General features: G+C 54.1%; 1 protein-coding gene across 2 annotated transcripts in view; it reads right to left on the bottom strand.

The window, feature by feature from the left end:
* Positions 1–218: 218 nt before the first annotated feature.
* ADAMTS14 (ADAM metallopeptidase with thrombospondin type 1 motif 14) overlaps positions 219–14,645 on the bottom strand; it is a 30,058-nt gene continuing 15,631 nt past the window's right edge. Inside the window, exons 6-22 of one of the 2 annotated variants that reach the window (XM_032116761.1) lie at positions 13,539–13,695; positions 10,537–10,642; positions 10,293–10,436; positions 9,597–9,729; positions 9,362–9,475; positions 9,043–9,191; positions 8,665–8,840; positions 7,687–7,820; positions 7,364–7,487; positions 7,137–7,217; positions 6,823–6,986; positions 6,222–6,387; positions 5,414–5,546; positions 5,053–5,260; positions 4,342–4,468; positions 3,793–3,903; positions 219–3,246 (exon numbers count right to left, since the gene is read on the bottom strand). In XM_032116761.1, coding sequence (XP_031972652.1) covers positions 2,921–3,246; positions 3,793–3,903; positions 4,342–4,468; positions 5,053–5,260; positions 5,414–5,546; positions 6,222–6,387; positions 6,823–6,986; positions 7,137–7,217; positions 7,364–7,487; positions 7,687–7,820; positions 8,665–8,840; positions 9,043–9,191; positions 9,362–9,475; positions 9,597–9,729; positions 10,293–10,436; positions 10,537–10,642; positions 13,539–13,695 — 2,553 coding nt within the window. In that variant the 3' untranslated portion in view covers positions 219–2,920. The remainder of the gene's footprint in view (positions 3,247–3,792; positions 3,904–4,341; positions 4,469–5,052; positions 5,261–5,413; positions 5,547–6,221; positions 6,388–6,822; positions 6,987–7,136; positions 7,218–7,363; positions 7,488–7,686; positions 7,821–8,664; positions 8,841–9,042; positions 9,192–9,361; positions 9,476–9,596; positions 9,730–10,292; positions 10,437–10,536; positions 10,643–13,538; positions 13,696–14,645) is intronic. The other variant, XM_032116762.1, reaches the window with a different exon arrangement.

The raw sequence follows: 14,645 nt of genomic DNA, 5'->3' as shown, positions 1-14,645 counted from the left end.
GTTTTCTTCCTCCTCAAAACAGCAATGTAAAATTCTGGCTGGTAAAGAGGAGGGACTGGGTTGAAATAACACAAAGTAAATCCATTTCAACAACCACACACAGGTCACGCTCACGTTTCCCCCTCCACACACCCATCCCCAAAATAGATCAACAGCAAGAGATTTTTATGTGGATTTATTTTTTTTTTTCTTTTACATTATGTTAGAGTTCCAAAAAAAACCCAAAAAAAACAAACAAAAAAAACCCCCAACAAAACAGAACCCAACAAAATTAATAAATATTAAAAGTTAAAAAGCTCTGAATCTTGTATGTACAAAACTTTATACATCATGGTAACACTGGACAAGGTTACAGCACAGGAAAGACTCCATGCATCCACCTGGCTTAGGAGGGTGCAGGGCACCAGAGTCATCCTCTCCTCCTGGAGACAGGACCAGAGACAGGACAAAGCGACCTAACCTCAGCCTGCCTTCAGCTGGAATAAATTCCCCATCCCTGGAAACGTTCAAGGCCAGGATGAGGCTTGGAGCAACCTGGTCTTGTGGAAGGTGTCCCTGCCCATGGCAGGAGGGCTGGAACAAGAGGAGCTTTACAGTTATCTTCCAACCCAGACCATGCCAGGATTCCATGAAACAGGCAGTGCTGGGTGCTAGCCCTGCACCATCACCACCCCAGAGCACCACAGCTGGTCGGGGGGAGGTTATCACACCCTGCTTTAGATCTCCCCCACCTCTCAGCTCAAGGTTGGGATCAGGACCTGCAGTGCAGCCCCCCTGCCCAAACACCCCCCAGGGACCCCAGCTATGGATGCAAGGAGCTGGGTCAGTCCCTAGCCACAGCTCTCCCCCGAGGCATAGCAGGGAACCACTGCAAATATTCCTTAAGCAATAAAGCACCGATGCCCAGGCCAGCATGGAAGGGAGGGGCACAGCTGGGAATTTGGGAGGAAGGACATCCCAGCCCGTTTTTGAGGGGGAAGAAGGTCTTTTTCTTATGATCCTTGAAGAGCAAACAAAGCATTATCTTTGGCACAATAAATAAATGCTGGCACTCCCATGAAGGGGCTGGCAAGGGGCATGGTGGTGGTGGCGGCATTCCAAGGGAAGAATCCCACCCTGGTATCCCCACAGGATCCCCTGTGGGTACCAATACCTGCATGTCCTGGATCTGGGCACTCCACAGGCACCCTCCATGTGCCCACTCCCACGAGGTGTGCCAGTTGTGTGGCTCAGACAGATGCGGGACTTTGTTCCATGTTTTGGGATGCCCGCCTAATGCCAAAGGGCAGCACCCAGGAGGCCGAGGACCTCCAGCCTCAGGTGCTTTAAGAGGAGTTGAAAAAATGCTCATCCAGCCATGACTTGGCAGGAGGGTGTTGGGAACCTCCGGGGGAGCACTGCAGAATCCAATGCTTAAAACATCAGGAATGCAGAGGGATTGGCATCTGTTTCAGTCACAGCAAGTACCTCAACCCTGTCACAATCCATTCCAGACTGGGAAAATCACCCCAAGCCACCTCACCAGCAAGCCCTGGATTCCTGCAGAGCTTACAAACCCTGTCCCGAGGGACACCACATCTGCTCCTTGGGTACTGGGGAAGCAGGACTATCAGGGCCAGCAGATGCACCCACACCATGCATGTGCTCCCAAGGACATCCCACTTTGCAATGCCAGACTGCTCTATCTGCCAAGCCTTGCCTTCCTTGGACTCCACCTTCCCGTTCTTAAAACCTCCTCCCCCACAGATGCCCACCTTCCCCTGCCGCTGCACCCAGAGGTGCCCTAAGTACCAAAACCATGACAGCCCCCTCAGGGACATCATTCTGGGGAGGTTTTGAGGACTGAAACTTGTCAAGGCAAACCCTGTGCCTGGAGCTGGCCCAACACCCAGCAAGGGAGGGCAGCCCAAGGCTCCTAAAGTGCTGTGCAAACGTTTAGTACTTGGCACAATAATTTGTAACGGCATTAATCACCCCCTTTTCTCCCCTTCCCAAGCAATGAGAGATGAGGATCAATCTTCATCTCTCTCCCCTCCTTGCAACTGCCCCTGAAATTCACTCCTGACATCCCAGTCACTCCCATTTCCCCCTGGAAGCTGTTGCTGCCCCACAGGCACTGGGTCCAAGGGTGCAGGGATGAGGCTGGTGATCCTGGGAAGGCTGGGCATTGGTATCAGCTCAAGGCTGGCCAAGGGCAGTATTGGCTAAAATAAAAGTCACCCCCAGGTGACAGGCATTTTTGACATCAATTTTTGGTCTTTGACCTGTGGTTCTTATTGCTCACTTTGGAATTTCCTGGACCATCTCTCACCTCCAGGACAGGAGCTGCTCTATACTTGTCATGTTCCACCTTCCCCCAGACATGTTTCCCAAACTCTCTACTCCAACAGGGACAGCCCGGGGCAGCAGTTTGGGATTTCCCCACATTTCCCCTCTCCTCCCCTCACCACCTCCCTCCAGTTTCCCTGCCCCCCCAGATTCTCAGTATCCTCCCACTGCTATCCCCAAGTTTCAGGGCTGAACCACCAAGCCAGGACCCTCCTCTCCAGCACATCCTGTGTTGCTGCTTGGAGCAGGGGGAAGGAAAAAGCAACATTAAAGCCATCCCCCTCCCACATCTTTTTAGCACCTTGGGAGGAAGCAGCCTGTCTACCCGCAGCTGTTTTTGCTCCTTTCCACCTTTTTTTCCATGGCGCTGTTAAAAAGCACCATGGCATGGCTGGGAGGGCAGGGGGGATCATGAGAAATGAGTGGTTTTCCCAAGAATTTCTGGGTGTGGAGCCGGGTCGTTTCCAAACCTGGCAGTGCCACCCATGAAAACCATTGCTGGAGGTTGGGGAAAGAGGAAAAAGACAGGGAGAAAGGGAGGGAAGAGGGAAAAAGGCTTTCCCTGCCCCACAGGGAGGTGGTCCCAAGCAGGTTACCTGGCCTCCTGGCCCCTTCCCAGCTCTCTCGGGGCTGGCAGCTCCCCTGGCAAAGCACCACTGCTGGATATCCCAGGTGCCGGAGTGGGGTCCCCACCAGGTTCCCCCCGAGCCGGGGTGGTGGGGTAGGGGGAGAGCGCCGGAGCAGGGCTGGGAGTGGTGGTTCCCGGGGGAATGCCGGTGACAGGGGGTGAGCCAGTGGTGGAGGAGGCTTTCTTCCCACAGGATTCGCAGCAGAGCTTGTTGTATCCAGGGATGGAGCAGTAGCGAGCCAGGACCTCCATCTGGCAGAAGATGGATTTGTCCCCGAGGCAAGGCTCCCCTGGAGAGGGACGGAGCAGCACAAAATGAGGTGGCATTAGGCTCTCAGCCCTGCACCACTTCAGTGGGATTCCCGAAGGGAACAAGATACCCTTTCAGGGTGCTGCCTACCCACATAGGAAGCGGGCAAGAGGGACCTGGAAAATGAAGCCAAAGTACTGAAGGATTCTATGCCTGGAGAAAAAACAGAGAGCAAGGGATGCTCCAAACCAGGATGCACCTTGCCCCAGCTATGAAGGACTCCAAGGGGGAAAAGCCAGGAGCCATCTCCCTGCTTAAAAAAATTCCAAGGTAAAAAGGAAAGGGCATAAAAGCCGGGAGGCAAAAGGAGTGCAACACGGAAACTGCAGGACCTCATACACCACAAGATGGCAATGGAGCAACGGGCTTTGGAGCAGAGGCATCAGGGACGCAGCAGCGGAGGGTAAAACTCCCCAGGAGCACTGCTGGATGTGCTCCCACCTCTGCGCTTCCCACAGGGAGGTGCAGAAGTCCTCGGGAGGGTTATCCTGGGAAGCGCCGCCCTTACACAAGCACGGACACTTACTGGAGGAGATCTTGCTCACGGGGCTTTTGGCTCCATCCTGGGGCACCCGCTGCCCTTTGGTCGTGCCGTGGTCACCAGCATCAGCACTGGCAGTGATGCCAGAGAGCTTCCCTGTGGAGAGAGCACCACGATGCCCCGCAGCCACGGGAGGCTGGGGGCACTCAAAATACCTCGGGAGGATGTTTGTTTTGTTTTAAGGACTCTCCTTAAAAGTTAAATCCCTTAAGGAGCACCTGGTTGGCTCAGTACTTAAACCACTCAAACCCCACCCAAGAGAAATTTGAGGGTGCCCATCTCCATCAGTGCGTTGCATCTTCAAACTGCCAGAAACCCCAAAACCAGACAATGCCAGGGCAGAGAGCAGAGAAGGGAGATATTTTGTCTGGCTTTCGAGTTTTTTTTTACTGCCAGCAGCATCAGGGGCGTTCAACCCAACCTTGCCTGCTGGCATCCCCTAGAGCCACAATGGGTTGGAGGCATTCATGGGGGTTGATCCCCACCAGCACGTGCCCCATCCCAGTGCCACCTCCTCCTCCTCCCTCCTCTCACCCGGGCAGAGGGCCACATGGCAGCCCTGGATGGCCTCCGGCTTGTCACCCTCGCAGCGCGCGCCGCTGTCGCTGCCCTTGCACACCACCTGCCGCTGCTGGACGCCTTCCCCACAGGTCGCCGAGCACTGCACCCAGACAGACGGACAGGCAGTCAGTGACGGCATGGGGACAGCCCCCACACCCCAACAGCACCCCAGGATGTGCTGATGACAATTCCTCAGGTGGATATTGCTTTCCCATATGGGGTTTCTCTCCCTGTCTCCCAAACCCCCATGCTCTCTGCACAGTGATTCCCTCCCCTCTCTCATTTTCAGCGAGCCAGTGAAAACATCAGTGGCTCTTGTACCCTTATCCCTGAAAGAGTTCAAAGCCAGGCTTGGAGCAACCTGGTCTAGTGGAAGGTGACCTGACCAAAGCAAGGGGTTGGAATGAGATGGGCTTTTAAGGTCCCTTCCAACCCAAACCATTCCAGGATTCTGTGAAAATATCAGTGCCACTTGTATCCTTATCTCCACCAAGGCCAGGCTGGATGGGACTCTGAGAAACCTGGTCTAATGGAAAGTGTTCCTGTCCATGGCAGGGGGTTGGACTAGATGACCTTTAAAGCTCCATTTTAACCAAACCATTCTAGGATTCTACTCCATGACCCCTATAAGCACCTGACCTTCACACCCACCTCCCATACCCCTCCTTCCGGGGGCTTCCTCACCTCGGACCAGGCTCCTGTCCTCCACTGTGCAGGGCAGGGCAGGCGGCCACAGGGCCGGCGCGTCTCGGGGCGCTGCCCGGGGCAGTATTTGGTGTGCAGGGTGCGGTTGGTGCCGTCCTGCAGGCGCTGCACACACTGCACCACCCGCGCCTGCACACCCAGCTTCCCGCAGGAGCGGCTGCAGGCACCCCATTCCTCGGCCACCCACCTGCCAGGGCAGGAAGATGGACATGGAGAAGGCATTTGAGGTGATGCTCACGCTGACAAGCGATCAGAAATGCTCCCAATGTGACCCCAAGCCCCTCCCCCCACCCCCCCCAAGAGGGATGGGAGAACCTCAGGCCACATGGAGAGGACCTACATGGGCTGGGAGCATTCCTGGAGGTTACAGCGCCTCCGGATTGGCTTCGGCTTCTTGCTGCTGTCACAGAAGTTTCTATGCACCATCCGGTTGTCGCTTTTCCGACGGCAGCCGTACTTGGTGTACTGGATGCCTGAGGGGGCAGAGCATGGGCAGTGAGGTGATGGGTGTGGGAGTCCCTCCAGGTTCTCCCCTAGGTCCCCTCTGCTGCATCCCGACTGGGATATGCACTCTGGAATGTCACCACTCAGGTGAGACCCAACATTTGCCAAGGATGTTCATGTGGCTGCTGGACCCCCCTGGCATCCCCCAGGCTGCTGTGGGGTGCACACAGCTCATGGAGAATGTCCCAGCCCATGGCAGAGTTTTGGACTGGGTGACCATTAAAGGTTCCTTCCAACCCAAACCACTCTGATTCCCAGAGCACAAGGTGTTCCCCATGATCTGAGGGTCAGATCCCAACGGCCATATGGAAATGAGGCTTTTATCAGCAAACCCCACACCTACTTCTGTGCACACTTTAGTAGTGGTCATCTTCAAAATCACTATTTCTTGGCTCAAATCCAGTTAAAAACAGCCAACAAATTAAAAAATCATAGCAGGTCCACGGATAGACAAAGATACGCACACACAATCACATAAGCCTGTTTCTGTAAGAAATCTGACTAAAATGCTCAATTAAACTGCTTTGCACTAATTTCTCCTTACCAGAGATGCCTCACTCCTCACAGAGGGGCTCACACACCCTCTACCATATCCAAGTATCCCCCCAAGCATGCCCAGTAGGCTGTTAGGAAGAGAAAGTTACCTCCTCCACACGCCTTGGAGCACTGGGACCAGCTCTTGAGGGCCCACTCGTAGGAATCCATCTCCTCAAGCAGGACATTGTTATTTCCAATCATGGGCAGCAGGTCTTCGTGGATGATGTACCGGTACATGAGGCTGCTCCTCGCCTCCTCCTCCTGAGGGATGACCTGCAGGCACAGAGGGAACAGTCAGAGAGGGGGAAGAATGATGCCGTGGGAGAGGCACCACATGGCAAGGTGGCCTACACCCAAAACTGGGGATGAACACAGGGATGGATGGGAGCACAGACCTGCCATTCCCTGCATGTCCAGGAAGCCCAACCCCTAACTCCCCAAATACCAGCATAACTAAAATGGGATCTGGAGTCATAAGCAATTGCTGCAGAGCAAAATGCAGATGGACTCAAAGGCAAGTGCCCAAGCAACACGTCCTTGTGCCATTCCCTCCTCACCCAGTTTGCCACCCTTTGCTTTTGGCTGGCTCATTCCCTGGATTTAATGACATGCCCCACACCCTTCCATCACCTGCCACATCACACCTCAGACCACCTCCCCTGTCTTTGACAGTCATCCCCAAGCCCCACATGTGCCAGCCAGGCTTACCAAGACACTGATGGCCTCGTGCAGAGGACCACTGGTTTTCAGGCTCTCCTTGCCTTGTTCCACAGTGTATTCCCACTCCAAGCCCATCTCAATGAACACTTGGTTTTTGGCTTCTTTGCCCTTGGCATTCAGGATGAAGTTCCCCGTGGCTTGATTCTTAACAGCTGGAGGAGAAAGGAGATATTTTCAGTATCATTCCCTCTGGTCACTCACTTTGGAGTACTGGAATGACCTAAACAAGACCCTTTTTGGTGGGAATTATCGGAAAAGGGTTGAGAAAGGGGGAAGGGAGAGGTGGACTAGGGCGTGCTCACCGATGCTGTGGGATGCTGGCTCCATCTCTTCTATCTGAAGGTGCCTTGCTCCAGCTGGGATCTCAAACATCTTCAAAGCACCTGAAAGGGAGGGACAAAGGATGGAGGGAAGAGGTAGGTGATGGGAGTCCTGGCTGCAGGGCTCCCAGGAGAGCAGGTTTCTCCAAATGGACACGTGAACCCATCCAGCTCGTGAGTCCACTTCCAAGCCCACCCAGCCCTCTCACCTGGCTGCTTGGGGGTCTTGGCCAACGTGCCCTTCACCGTCCGGCAGTGGGAATTGTCCCCCCCGCAGACCCCACACTTGTCATCCTGCTTCAGGGAGCCAACCTCCTTGTCACAGCCGACGTGCTGGCACCCAGGGGAGGAGAGGACAAGCCTGGGGTTACATTCCTGCAGCCCAGCCCGGGGTTACAGCCCTGCGGCCCAGCCCATCGCTCCCATTGCTGCATATGGGCTCGGTCCCCAGGGGCAAAACACCTGTCCCCAAGGGGCTGAGCTCTCTCCTGGCCAGAGGAAGGACAGGGACAGTCCCACAACAGCTCCTCACCACGCACTCGCCCCGGACGCAGACGCTGTAGGGGTCTCGGTAGCTGCAGCGGGTCCCGTCATGAACAACCTGGTTCATGAACACCACATCTCCCGTGCCCTCGGACTGGCAGATCAGCTCACACTTCTGAGCATCTGCAGCAAAGGAAAAGGGGAAGAAAAGAGAGGCAGGGGAGCAAAAGGGGTTGTGGAAATACATTAGGGTGAGTGAAGACAGAAACCCATCTCAGCTTGTACCCCTGAGCACAGCCACAATTCCAAAGCCCAGGATACTCATGTGGCTTATCTCCCAAGTCCATTTGCTGCTCAAGAGCCTGCACTTTTGCCCAGTATACACTCAGGAAATTAAGGGAAGGACAGGACATGCTACACGAAGCTATAATGCAAGTAGGCAGCTCTGCTCTGGAGCCAGGCTGGGAGAGCTGGGAGTGTTCAGCCTGGAGAACAGAAGGCTCCAGGGAGACCTTAGAGCCCCTTCCAATGCCTGAAGGGGCTCCAAGAGAGCTGGAGAGGGACTTTGGACAAGAAGAAAGGCCCAGAGTGACAGGACAAGAGGGAATGGCTTCCCACTGACAGAGAACAGGGTTAGACAGTGTATTGGGAAAAAATTCTTTCCTCAGAGGATGGTGAGGCACTGGCACAGGCTGCCCAGGGAAGCTGTGCCTGCCCCATGCCTGGAAGTGTTCTTCCAACTGTGAATAACCTGGTCTAGTGGCAGGTGTTGCTGCCATGGCTGCGGGGTTGGAATGAGATCATCATTAAGGTCCCTTCCAACCCAAACCATTCTATGATTCTGTGACCTTGGAAAGCTGGCTGCTTGAAGTTGGCTTATTGCACAACAGTTTCCAGCTCAGGAGCTTCCCACCACCCAACATCTGTGCAGCTGGCACAGTCTTCATCCCAGGGTGACGGCCACCAGGGCAGACTCCTCTGGAGGAACCGGGCTACCGCCCCTTTGCTAGGACCTGTCATCACTCACCGTCATGATGCTCGTAGGGAAGCCAGGAATGTTTGCTGTTCTGGTGGGTGTAGTAGGAGTTGCGCTTGGAGCACTGCTGGGCACGGAAATCCTGGTAGGGCCCCGGGCACTCCTCGGCATTGCACACCTGGTACTCGTAGGTGGATCCTGGGCACTGGCGCCCTCCATATGCTGGGCTGGAAAATAAATCCAGTGGGTTTTAAGAGTGTTGGAGAGGGGATGGTGTTCAACCCCAACACAGCTCAGTGCCTGAAGGCACAGCACAGCTCCCGCAGGAGCAGATGTCCCCATCCCTGCCAACAAGGGGAAGAGCCAGGAGCCTCTGGCTCGCGGCCACTTCCAGTTGGGAAAAGGGAGGGAGGCAAAATCCAAACGTACGGTGGGTTGTCACAGCTCCGGCTGCGGGATCGCACGCCTCCCCCACAGGTCCTGGAGCACGAGCCAAACTTGGACCAGGAGCTCCAGCTGCCATCCTGGCTGTAAGGCTGCTCCGACGTCTTCCAGATGCAGTGGCCCTTGAAGCACCACTGGAAGGGAAGAGAAGGAATGAGTTCCACACCTCTTCCAAAGGGCTCAGCACCAGTGGAGAGCCCTCCTGCACCCACAGCTCTACAGAAATGGTAAAGCACAGGAGGAAGATGCTCTTCATCATGCCCTTGGACACATCCCTCCCACAGGAAGCAGGACCAGCCCCTACCTTGCCAGGAGAGCACTCGGTCCCATCCAAGGGTGGCCCCTTCTTGGTCTTGCAGAAGTAGAGGTTGTCCGGGTGGCTGCACCACAGCTGCTTGCAGGGGTCGAAGGTGCGGAACTGAGGAGCACAGAGGAGCCGGGCTGGGACAGCAGTGGCGAGTACCAGCAGGCTGGTGGCAGCCAGGCTGGCTGGGGGTCCCGGGGAGGAGGGACGGCGTGGCCATACAGCCTGTACTCACCGCCGTGCACGTCTTGTAGCCCACACCGAAGTCAAAGCGGCACTGCTCATCCATGGAATAATTAATTCCCGGCAGCTCAGGTAATGAGGGCCACTGGTGCTCAAAGGGGTCATCCAGGAGGCAGTCGTAGGAGCTGCAGAGTCAGACACAGAGGATTTCCCTCCAGCACCCCATCCCTCAGCTCCAGGCCACTCTCCAAATTCAGCTATTGAGAAATTTGAATTATCATGGAATTCTGGAACGGTTTGGGTTGGAATGGTCCTTCAAGGCCATAGAGTTCCACCCCCCTGCCATGGGCAGGGACACCTTCCACTATCCCAGTTTGCCCCAAGCCCCATCCAACCTGGCCTTGGACACTTCCAGGGATCCAGGGGCAGCCACAGCTTCTCTGGGCAATCTGTGCAAGGGCCTCACCTCCCTCACAGGGAAAAATTTTTTCCTAAGACCCCATCTAACCCTACTTTCTGTCAGTGGGAAGCCATTCCCCCTTGTCCAAAGTCACTCTCTTGGAGCCCCTTTAGGCACTGGAAGAGGCTCCAAGGTCTCCCTGGAGCCTTCTGTTCTCCAGGCCAAACACCCCCAGCTCTTCCAGCCCATCTCCAGAGGCACTCCAGCCCTGGGAGCATCTCTGGGTACAAAATGCCACCAGCCACAGTCTGAAGGGAGAACATCCCCTCCCAGTTGGAAGGGGCATACTGGATGTAGCGGTTGAGCTCCTGCTTGCTGCAGCGGGACCAGTGGTAGCGGTGGAAGGCGGCCTGGACCAGCGGCGCCATGATGCTCCCCATGCTGGTCTCATCGGCACAGCGGTTGCCCTGGCCGTCGTGCTCCATGCCCAACCTGACGGGAAAGTCCCAAGAGATTTACACCTGCAGCAGCAGAAGGCCCCCTTTGGAGAGAGAGGGGCACCACCGCAGCCAGCTTTGCCCCCATCACTTACACGTGTCCGGTCTCATGGGCGACGACAAAGGCTGAGGAAAAGCCGTCCTCGTGGTTGAGGGTGCAGCTGCGGAGAGGGTGGCACATCCCGGTCACCGGAGCGTAGCCTGGGGCAAAGAGAGAAGGGAAGGACAGAGAAGAAGAGGAGAGAGAAAACCTTTGAGAGAGGAGGGGAAAAAATGAAAAATTCAGAAAAAAACCCCCCACAAGTACATAACCTGGCTTCACTGCAACAGGGGAGGAAACAGAGGGGAAGGTGCTGAAGAGGAGGGGCTGCCCAGGTCACTTGGATGGCAGCCCGAGGACTTGCTCACCAGTGTGACCACCCTGGCGCCAAAAGCCAGCAGAGGTTGCTCTGGAGCTTGCTGGCACCTCTGTGCCCTTGTGCCAACGCACCTGGGCAGGCACGAGGGCAGAAACAGCATCCACGATACCCTATCAGCGTGGGTGGCCACTGCCTCCCAGCCTGGGAATGGCATCCCCCGCATTCTTCTCCGTTTAAAACAAATAAAGAAGGAAAAAGAGAGAGAAGGAAAGGCACGAGGCTCTCCCGAGAGCCCTGCCAAAACCCCAGCCCTGCTCCCCACGGGGCGCACACGCACATGCACCCGCCTCGGCCCCAGGACCCCAGCCCTCGATCAAGTGCAGTGCAGTGGGGCAGCTGTGGGCGGGGAAATCTTCCCCCGCCCAGGCAGCAACACATCACCTCCATTTTGGTCACTTTTCCTTTCTTTCTCGCCTTGTTTCTGCCCAATTCGATTAACTCGTTGGCACACTCCAGAATTTACTCCCCAAATTTTTTAAAGTATGTTGTTTTTTTTAAGGCTGACCCTTTTTGGCATCAAGGGAGTTAGTGAAGGAAGGACTTACAGGTCAGAGAGGCAAAAGCAGGGCAGGACCATGCTGGATAACCATGCCCTGGGGATTGGGATGCTGGAAGAGGAGAGCTCAATGAGCCAAGAGTGGGCAGCAGCAGGAGAGGGGTGCTGATGAGCGGAGGGAGATGCACATCCCTACACCCACCCTGGACAAACCACAGGGTCCATAGAGCCCCCCATCCTCGTGGGATACTTGATCCACACCAAGTCACACCCATAATGGGGTTTAACCATACAATAATAAATCAAGCCCTGGATAAATAATTTGAAAATACTTTTGTTTCCCCCATGAAACATTCCACAAGAAAGAGTAAAGATGGGGGAAGCTTTCTCTAGAGGGGGAGAGCAAATGTATTTTGTCTAGGATGAAAACTGGATAAATTCCCAACCAAAGAAGCTGTGGGAAATGGGACAAAGGAATATGAGAAGGTGGATGCTCACGAAGGCAGTTTTTTGCAATGAAGGCTCCAGTAAGAATTGGAAGGAGTATAAAAGGTTCTCCACAGGAGAATGATGGTGAGAAGTAACTACCTGGAAAATATTTAATTCTGATCACAAGCATCCTTCAGGCCAGGCCAGAAAACCCCCTGTGCCACCCACTGTGGGGGGACATGGAAACTCTTTGGCTGTTGACAAGACTTCTACAGCAGCAATTAATAATTTACGACACATCTGTCCACTGCTTTTCTTTTCAAAGGGTGGGGTTTATGTGGTGCCACACTCTGGTCCTTCATTCCACGCATCCCTGAGCTCAACAGGGGTGTCGGGGATCCACAAGAACTTTGAGGAAAAGAGGCAAGAGGAAGCAGAGTGTTACTACTCCAGCAGCCCAACCAGCGGGAAGCTCCCAGTGGATGAGGAGCTCCTCGTGCCATGCAGCGCAGCCAGGCAAGGACACGGCAGCCATGGGGACCTCTGCAGAAAGGAAACATCCATCCCAGAGATGTGTGACGAGCAGAGAGCCAGATCCGCAGGGAAAACAGGAAGGAGCTGGAATGAGCACCCCTAGAGCAGGGCTACTCCATCGATCTCACAACTCCTTCCCACCAAGGGGCAGCCCAGGGAGTCTTCCCCTTCTGCCAAAAAAGGTCCTCTCACAAATGCCTTTGGACACAGTCACTTTGCCAGGAAGGGTCTAGAAAAACGAAACAAAACCTGGTATTTCACCCGTGTGACTCTGGACAAGGAGACCAGGGCAGGTCACCAGCTTGGCACAACCCAAAGTCTGCTATTTAGTGGCCACAGCATGTTCAGGAGGGTTTCCAGCTGCATATCTCCTGAGGTTCATCTCCTACTGAGGGAGATCCTTTTCAGGGAGGTAATCCAAGTTAGGACAGGTTTCCTTCTCCACCTTTCCTTCCTCCTGTGCACACCAGGAGGACTTGTGCTACAGATCAGGGTGACGTTACCACTCCGTTCATGGCATCAAATGGAGCCTCCTGATGGAAATCCAGATCTGGCCACCAGTGTGGAAAGGAGGAGACAGCAATTTGGAAGCAGCAGGCTCAGAACTGGAAGAAGTCACCTCTTGTGATAACACCACAGCACCTGTTTTCCTAATGGAGCCATGAAACACCAGTAGCTTTGCCTGAAAATTTTATTAGCAAGGCCTCCAACTTCTCAGACCATGCCAGCACAACCTCTGCACCAAGAGGGTGAGAGATCCCTACAGTAAAACTTCCCCTTTGGCCCACGGTTTATTGAATGCTCCCATGTCCAAGAAATAAATCCAAATAAAAACAGGCTTTAAAGGTCCTCCAGAGGACAGAATAAATTGATTGTCCCCATGGGGCTTCCTGTGGTATTTAACCTTTTTTTAACCATATTTTTATATTTTTAAGGCATTTTGGGCCAAGGGCAGGACTGGTAAATAAAATCGAAGAGCAGGAGAATGAATAAATAAATAAATAAATAAATAAATAAATTTTATCCATCCAGGCTGATGCTCTGGATTAATTCTCTGTCTCTTTCTTCTTCATCATGTGAAGAAAAAAACACCAATTTTTATAACCTTTTTCTGGACCTCACTGGCCAAGAAACAGACTGTGCTTGCAAGAAATCCTCTCCCCTTGCTGGCTTTTTCCCCCAGCAAACTGCACATACCTGATCGAGACAAATACAGTACCTTGCATACCTGCAGGCCCAAAATCTTGCCTGGTGAGAAAGACGGCGTGGTCGTGGTACTCGGCATGCTCCGGGTCGGAGCGCTGCTGCGAGTGCGCCCAGCGGCACACCTGCTCCAAGCTCCGGGATGGGTTCCCCCGCTCGATCAGGCTGACTGACTGCAGAAAGAATGGAAAACTCACTGCTGGGAGGAAAAGGAAGAGATGCCGCCCTTCCCCTGGAAGCCAAAGAGGTTTTATCCCAAGTGGGAGACAAGAAGCTGCAGGAGGACTCGCTTGGGAAGCATTAGATCTAAACAGCGGTGAGCTGAGATCTGCCCCGGATTCAAACACCTGCTCGTTATTTCCTACATCGTCCCCTGAACCTGAGAAGTGACGTAGCTGGACAAAGCAGCTGCCTCCAGAGCCGGCTTTGGGGATGATAAATCACCCCTAACAGAGCCCGGCAGTTCCCATCCCGCTGTATCACCACAGCTCCAAATTCCTTCCCCCCCATAGATCATCCTCCAGCCCAGAGCACAAATGTCACTGGGAGGAAGCCAGACAGGTTGTTGGCTTTCTCAGGTGGAGATGATGTTCCTGGTCCCATAGAAGCCTCCAAAAATGGGCCAGCCTCCGTCCTCATCCATGCTCCTCAGAACCATCCCTGGATCTCCAAGATGTGTTGTGTTTCTGCCAGCCACGCATACTCTATAATAAGGAAGTTTTTTTCCAAGACCTAACTGGTCATATTTGTGGATCACACACACACAGAGACATCACCGTGTTGAGTCATTAACACCCTTGCTAGAACACTTCCTGTGGGACAGGGGCTTGCCCCAAAAAAGTACAGAAAATCACATTTTTTTAAAGAAAAATCTGGCTGCTGTGCTCAAACAAGCCTTAAAAAGTAAGTGCAGCCTGAGAAACCACATGAAAACTTCTCAGGAAACCTTCCCATGCTTTTCCTGGCCATGCCCAAGCCACATGAGAGCTACAGGACAGCCAGGGAGCCAAGTCAAGGAGATCCTGACCACGGCTTTCTCTGCACTGATATCCAGCTCCTCTCAGTGGGGGAAGCCACCTTTATCCCATCATTTACACAGCTCTGAGGAAGCCTCTGCGGCTTT

The sequence above is a fragment of the Corvus moneduloides genome, chromosome 8 (genome assembly GCF_009650955.1).
Source record: "Corvus moneduloides isolate bCorMon1 chromosome 8, bCorMon1.pri, whole genome shotgun sequence".
In the NCBI taxonomy this organism is placed as follows: Eukaryota; Metazoa; Chordata; class Aves; order Passeriformes; family Corvidae; genus Corvus; species Corvus moneduloides.
The sequence above is the reverse complement of the archived record's forward strand: the minus strand, read 5'-3'. Positions and strand labels throughout refer to the sequence as shown.